Raw genomic sequence first — 7,561 nt, 5'->3', positions numbered from 1 at the left:
GGCACCATTGGAAAATAACTTGAAAATGAAGAATATAGTGTTCTTGCCTTCCAATTTAGTGCATATGGACTTTTTGATTCAAATAGCCTTCTCATTACGGCCCAAAACACAATTACGGCCCAAAACCCGAAGGACACTTCCTATGGCCTTCTAGAGATTTTGAATTTCTTAACCCAAATTTAGCCCAACTAAGGGTTGGCCCAAAATTCTATATTCTTTTTTTATGTCTAAAGAAACATAAGTCTTCCTACTTTTTAGATTAAATCTATATTAAGTTCATGTAAAGCTTATGTTTAAATTTAAATCTAGTTTATGAAAATCATTTTTCTTTTGAAACAAAATCCTTCTTGGTCGAAAATTTAATGCATATTTAATGCATATATATCCTATCAAAACTTTACATATCCTTTTGAAGAAAAGAAAAAAGAGATGCCAGAATTTTGCAATCTTTATTCATAAAATTCAAGGGGACATTATATTTTGTCCAATTTAAACATATGCAATATTAATTTGAGGAGAAATCCTTAACTACGGATATGACATCAATTTTGCATTCAATGAACAAACAATCACCCACCAAGTAGCCCTTTGATGCGTCCTCGCTATCTCTGCTCGGCAAAAGCGTGCGACAAAAGCAACTGATGGGAGGGGGACGATAGAACCAGTTCTCAACTGTAAGGTAAAAGTGGGTTATTAGATTGGTCTTTCATGTAAATTTTTAGGAGGGAATTGTCTTCTGTTCAGGTGGAAAAGAAATTAATGAAGGTTTAGAGCATATTTTTGCGAAAGCCAAGAGAACAGACCTGTCTTTTCAAGATGATTGCTGTTGATTTGGTCTCTTATTCGCAGCTTGTATTTTGCGTACAACTTCCTGTTGGGAGGAAGACTTTCTGTATCAACTAATCTGAGATAGAGAGACCAGTATTTGTCGGCTTCTGTTCCTTCTCCCTCCGAAAAGAAAAGCAATTGCCTGTATCCAAATTATAAAGAAAAATGTTGGAAACTAACAGAATAAGTAAAGCTGCAACTGAGAGTGATATAGACCAGCGAAAAACCAGTCATCCTTACCATTCTAGCCCTTCCACAGTGAATTGCCCAGAGCGATTCCATCTATTTTTCAAGGTCGTATAGTTGTCAATCCTCCAAGTGAAATAATTAGGTTGAGGTTGATTTACCATGGACAAAATCTCCCCTCTACAAGTACCTTTAATGACAAAAACTTCCACCCCAAAGACACACGTGTCATCAACAAGATAACCATTTGATGAATCATTGAGAGTATCATGGGAAAGTAACCGGGCGAATCCACATTCAGTCATCAGCTTATGAAAGCGTCGTAATCTCCCATTTGCATCTGAGTTGTTGAGGTTCATAAGCAATTGTAAAAAGCAAAGCTCGCATTAAACTTAAGCACAATTAAGCTGCGTACCTTGAATAGTGAGGTACTTGTCTCGGATTTGATCAAACACAAAGAATCTTATGTGCACGTTAACCACCCAGCCAAGTGGAAAAGCATCGGTAGCTGCGATTGCCAAGTACAGAGAGACGTAATCGTTACCATTGCTATTCTTTTTCCCATTTGGGTAGAGTACCAATCTCCTAGACATGGAAACGAAAATGCTCGATCATATTTTTCTATTCTAAAAAATAAAAAAGAAAGCAACAAGTGAAAGGAGAAGCGGACTCCTGGAGATGCACCATTGATAGCCACCAACTTCAAATTGGCCTGAGTGACATTTTTCCTCCTTCATCCCTAACAGTAATGAGAAATTCTTGATTTGAAATGTATAATGATCATGAGCTGGTGGGACATCTGTATTTGATCGTACGATTCCTGAGATAAAAATGTATAAAAAAAATTAGATTAAAAAGTATAAAGGTAATTAGTGTGACACTTCTCGTTAATGGTTTTTAAGAAAAACTTAAATTAAAACTTATAATTTTTTTTTTTATTTATAACTATTGCAATCATAACTTCGAACTTTAAAAAATGTCAATTTATGGTATTCATTTTTTAATTTTTTTTCAATTTCAATTCTTCGTTAGAATTTTTCGTTAATTCTGTCAAAATTTCTAAAATACTCATATTTTTTTTTAGAAAAAAATTGTAAGGATTTAGGTGTTAGTTAGAATTTAACGAAATTTGCAAAAATACCCATGCCTGAATCTTTGAAAATTGTTATAAATGTTTTTTTAAAAAAAAAAACAAGGTATTTTGAAAATTTTGGCAGGATTTAACCAAAAAATTCTAACATATGGTTGAGATTTAAAAAAAAAAAAAAAAAATTAATGATAAATATCTTAAATTGACACTTTTTAAAATTTAAAGTCATGATTGAAAAAATTGAAGAAAAGATAAAAAAATTGATATGTGAAGTTTTCCTAATTTTTATATTCAATCAAAGGGAAGAGGGTTGGGCAGTAGAGGAAATTCTTAAAGTTGGAAAAGAGAGAGTATATACCACTTTCATCATTATCGGCAGCAGGGTGAGGATGGTAACTTTCACCTTCCATGTCCGTCTTTTGAATTCTTCTTTCTCACGGTGGTCCTATGCTCCTATGTAAAGCAGAACGGCTACTTTTTTTGTGAGCCTTGAGGAAGATGAATTAATGACTCTATTTCTCTCAATCGATCGGATGAAACAATAACTTTTAAGCTTCCTCCTCTAATTAACTTGGTCGAATTATTATTCTTATTTATCGACCAAATATGGATATATATATTCAATTCGTTTCTTTACTTTGTAGGATATTTTTCTCAAAGCACGCTTTGGATCAGTTATTGCGTGGCGCACAAAAACAAGAATTAATTCCTTCTCATTAATGAACAAACTTCGGAAAAGAATGAAGTGATCATGCGATGGACGGAAGAGTTGAATGCCTTTTAAGTTTTAAGACTATATATTCCATGAAGGAAAGCAAAAGTTTTCAGTTGATCATTTCAACGCTATAAATACCCAAATTGTACGTCTGTAAATATTTCAAGCCATCATATGACTATATATATTCAATTAGTTCCTCTGCAAAATTAAATGGAATTTAACGATGGCCATCTAATCAAAACTTATTATGATATTAAAAGGGTTAAAAAAACAATTGAATCAAGCTAGAGCATTCTGATGTTACTTCAATTTCATTAATTTGTTGGAAAAATTATAAAGATATATAATATAATAGAGAAAATATGAAGGCAAAAGGTATTTTATTCTCTTTCCAAATGTAAAGGTATTTGATAAAATAGAAATTTTTAGGAGAAAAGAAAGAAGCTATGAGATGTGTGTCTTTGCCTATGATCAAAAGGTCATATTTATAGTGATTATAGACTCATCTAACCATTCAAGATTTGTTGATCCAATGGTCACGAATTGTAATCACCAAATCCAAAGATTTTTTATACATATATTCTATTGTACGTGTGTATTTGTATGTGTATATACTATATACACACACAAATCTACTACAATAAGTGTGTGTATTTATATGTAGGTATGGATATTGTGATTGGAGGGGGGGGGGGAGTGCGGGGGGGCTCTTTTGTTAGACAAATTAGGCGATTGCCCAATGCCCATACAATAACTATATAATAAATGTTCTTTACATAAAATAAAAAATGTCTAAGACTCTAAATATGGTAAAAATATAGTAAATATTCTATAATTAAGCTCCAATTATAATAAAAATAATTATCAATTGAAAGATGGAAAAAAGTTAATTTTCAAGATATAGATTTTGGAAAAGAAAGAAATATGAAAAATCAATTCAACCGTTATTCAATTCAATAGAGCATTATTTACTTCTTCTTTTTTCTTTTCTTTTTTTTATAAAAAAAAAAATCCCAATGTTCATATTCATGGAAAGTCTCCAATATCCATGAATTCTTCTCTAACATCATTTTGAAAGTTGCATTGTTCAAAAAAAGATATAAATAATTAAATGACGATGAGATGAAAAGTCTCCAACTTCTCACACCTTATTCAATTTTTTTCTTTTCTTTTCTTTTTTTCTTTTTTTCTTTTTTTTAAGAAGATCAGATTTCTTTCATAATACCAAAAGAGCAAAAAACACTCTTCAAAAATAGAGTCCTAGACTTTGAGGATACAATTTCCCGGACACGCCAAGAAACAAGCTAGCCATATACCTATAATCCCTCCATAACATTCTTCATGCTGGAAGGTTACAATAACCGTTTTGGATAAAGCTAGCCCACTTCAACAGTTGGAGTCTGCTGAAAAACAAGGGTTAAATACCTTATACACTCCTGTGGTTTGAAAACTTTATTTTTTGCCCCCTTGAGTTTTAATTTTTATCATAGGTGGTACATATAGTATGGAAAAAGACGGAAATGGTACATCCGTCCATTTTTCAATCCAAAACTAACGTCCAGGCTCAAGCCATGTCATTTTACAGGTGTCGACGTACATGCATGACACATGTCCCCGTGGCACACCTCAACACTGACAGGGCTAACTTTTTTTTTTATTTTTTTTTTATTTTAATGATTTCCTTTTTAAAAAATAAAAATAAATAAATAAATTATGGAGCCACCCCCATTTGGCTTGGGGGTGGCTCATTAGGCTTGGGGGTGGTTCGGCCACCCCCAAAGGCCAAAATGGGGGTGGCCGAACCACCCCCATGGCCCAAAAGGAGTGGTTTCGGCCACACCCATGTACTATTTGTAGTTTTTTTTAATGCCTTAAAATTAAAAACCACAATTTTTTTTTCCAATATACACCCCTGTGGTTTTATACATTTCACGATGTGCCCCCTGTGGCTCTAATAAGTACCAAAAATGGTACTTTAGTTTTTTATTATAGCACAAATGGTACTTTGTACACAAACAATATTTGGTATATTTAATATGTCTGTTTTGAACCAAAAGTAACATGTATGCCTGTCGTGTATCAAAATAACATGTTGACAAGAATTGAACCCTTAATTAACAAAAAAACAAAAAAAAAACAAAAAACAAAACACAATCACTCCTGTGTAACAATTGGAAACACAAAATAATATGCGTAAGCAATTGATATAACCCAAAAAATGACCAAATGTTTGTTACTTAAACACAAATTTTTTTTTTCCAATATATACCCCTGTGGTTTTATACATTTCACGATGTGCCTCATGTGGTTCTAATAAGTACCAGAAATAGTACTTTAGTTTTGTAATTATATCACAAATGGTACACAATATTTGGTATATTTAGTATGCCAGTTTTGAATCAAAAGTAACCTGTATGCATGTCGTGTATCAAAATAACATACAAGAATTGAACACTTCATAAAAAAATAAAAAATAAAAAATAAAAAAAACGCAATCACTCATTTGTAACAATTGGAAACACAAAATAATCTGCGTGGCCAATTGATATAACCCAAAAAATGACCAAATGTTTGATACTTAAACACAATTTTTTTTTTCCAATATATACCCCTGTGGTTTTATACATTTCATGATGTGCCCCTTGTGGTTTGTATAAGTATCAGAAATGGTACCTTAGTTTTAATATATCACACATGGTACGTTGTAAACAATCAATATATTTTTGTGCCACCTCCAGACAGACCAGTCTGCAGGTGGTCGAACCACCCCTGTGGCCCATGGGGATGGTTCGGCCACCCCTAAGGGCCAAAACCTAAAAATAAAGTTTTCTCACTTTGGCCCTTGGGGGTGGCCAGCCACCCCTAGAATATATATATATATATATATATATATATATATAGAAGAAATCATTAAAATAAAAAAATATGGTAGCCACGTCAGCACTGGGGTGTACCATCGGTAGAGGTGAGCATGGGGCGGGGGGCGGTTTTCCCCCCCTTTTTGGCCCCACCCCGTACCCCTGCGGGTTCCTTAAAGTGGACTCGTAAACCGCACAGAAAATGAAGAATCTGTGCAGTGCGGTGCGGGGTGATGCGGGGGGAGGGGGGGGGGGATGTGCCGGTTGTGCGGGGGAAGGGGGGGATTGCGGGTTTTCTCAGAAACAAGCAAGCAACCAAACAAATCAACGATTTTCTCATGAACCAAACAAAACATAGAGAAATTTAAGCAACAGAGAAACACCAACCTATGGTTCGGCAAGGAACGAAGGACGCAATCACAATCGACCAATTGGAATGGTGATGCCACTCCCGTCGTTCTCCATGGTCGTCATTCCGTAAACCCTAGAAGAACTGAAGAACCAGAAGAAGAAGAAGAATAATAAGTGGAGAAGCGAGTGAGAAAGACCAAGAGCCAGTGTCTGTAGAGAGATGGACGAAGAAGATGAGGAAAATGAAAGAAGATTCTAGAGAGAGACCAAGACCCAGCCTAAACGCACCGTACGCGTGGCCCGTGGGAGTTGTTCTCAATTTGTTCTTTACTTATTTATTTCCACCATTTCCTAAACGCACCATATCAATATGCAGCCTAATAATGTAATTGAAACTACCAAATGCACCGTTTGGAGTGGGTGAATTGTTAACAGCTATAGCATGCCTGTAAAACACTTTGAAATGAATCTTAGCCTTCTTTTTTTTTTTTTTTTGAGAAAATGTATCTCAGTCTTTAGATTACCATGTGGCTTTGTTTCTTTCTTTTCCTTTCAAAGTTTTAGGTTTCAATGTGTTTCACTTTCATCATTTCAAACTTTTAGTTTTAGGTTTCATCTTCTTTTGATCTCTTTGCACATCTCAGCCACTGTCCAGGCTCGTCCTCCTCCAGTCCTCGTTAGTTCTCAGAGCCAAAGAATCCAAAGCTAGTATTACCAATGAAGATGAAGAAAGGGTGACTTGTGAGGGACAGCTAGAGTCGTTGGAGTTGCCGGACAGGTGAGTTAGGGTTTTTTATTTTTAGGTGTTTTAGGTTTATGCGGTGCGGTGCGGGGATCTGGTGATGAAATAATCCTAAACCTGAGCCCTGACCCTCCTCACACGGTTTGGCAAAAATCGAACCCGTGCCCGCAAATATCAACATAAAAACCGGTAGGGGTGGTGAGGGGCGGTGCGGTTCATGCGGGTCGGTGCGGTTTTTGCTCAGTCCTAGCCATAGGGACTGGTGTCGTACATGTATGCCGACACCTGTAGGATGGCATGGCTAGACGTTAATTTTGGATGGAAAAATGGACGGATGTACCATTTTCGTCTTTTCCCATACCACAGGTACCACCTATGATAAAAATGAAAACTCAGAGAGCAAAAAATAAAGTTTGCAAACCACATGGAGCAATTAGGTATTTTACCCGAAAAACAACCACATGCACTGTTGCTGAGCCTCCACGCGTCCTTTCCCTTACAAGAGGGGAACTATTTGAGGAAGCATCGTCATACAACTCCTTTGGAATCGTTGCCGTCAAAAGTTCCCCACTATCGCCATCCACCAAGGATGCAAGGATCACATCGCTAGAATCACGGGTCCCGAATGTAGTTCCCGATAGTGTCGTTTTGCTGCACTTAGGGTTTCCATGGTTTCAGGACCTAAGTCATCACCCCTAGCCTATTGACCTGATTTTCCTCCCGCTCAATCACTGCCCTCACAAGGGAAAGTGGTCGTCGCTACCGCCTTATCGCCTGCCGGAGCAGAG

The 7,561-nt window shown here is 36.0% G+C and overlaps 1 protein-coding gene across 1 annotated transcript; it reads right to left on the bottom strand.

Annotated features, from left to right (window-relative positions):
• Positions 1–472: 472 nt before the first annotated feature.
• Positions 473–2,651, bottom strand: LOC133870128 (uncharacterized). Its single transcript, XM_062307184.1, has 6 exons — positions 2,463–2,651; positions 1,699–1,834; positions 1,430–1,599; positions 1,069–1,354; positions 804–970; positions 473–672 (listed from the first exon to the last, which is right to left on the bottom strand). Exons 1-6 carry the CDS (start codon positions 2,512–2,514, stop codon positions 506–508), a joined length of 978 nt encoding a protein of 325 aa, XP_062163168.1. The 5' UTR covers positions 2,515–2,651; the 3' UTR covers positions 473–505.
• Positions 2,652–7,561: the final 4,910 nt, after the last annotated feature.

This window comes from Alnus glutinosa, chromosome 6 (genome assembly GCF_958979055.1).
Source record: "Alnus glutinosa chromosome 6, dhAlnGlut1.1, whole genome shotgun sequence".
Classification (NCBI taxonomy): domain Eukaryota; kingdom Viridiplantae; phylum Streptophyta; class Magnoliopsida; order Fagales; family Betulaceae; genus Alnus; species Alnus glutinosa.
The sequence above is the reverse complement of the archived record's forward strand: the minus strand, read 5'-3'. Positions and strand labels throughout refer to the sequence as shown.

What these genes read in the sequence shown, in the direction of transcription:
- LOC133870128 (XM_062307184.1), bottom strand. Translation starts at nt 2,514, where the DNA reads ATGGAAGGTGAAAGTTACCATCCTCACCCTGCTGCCGATAATGATGAA. An exon ending in CAAGTACCTCACTATTCAAG is followed by an intron (nt 1,355 to 1,429) that starts GTACGCAGCTTA and finishes TCAACAACTCAG; the next exon opens with ATGCAAATGGGAGATTACGA. An exon ending in ACTGTGGAAGGGCTAGAATG is followed by an intron (nt 971 to 1,068) that starts GTAAGGATGACT and finishes ATTTGGATACAG; the next exon opens with GCAATTGCTTTTCTTTTCGG.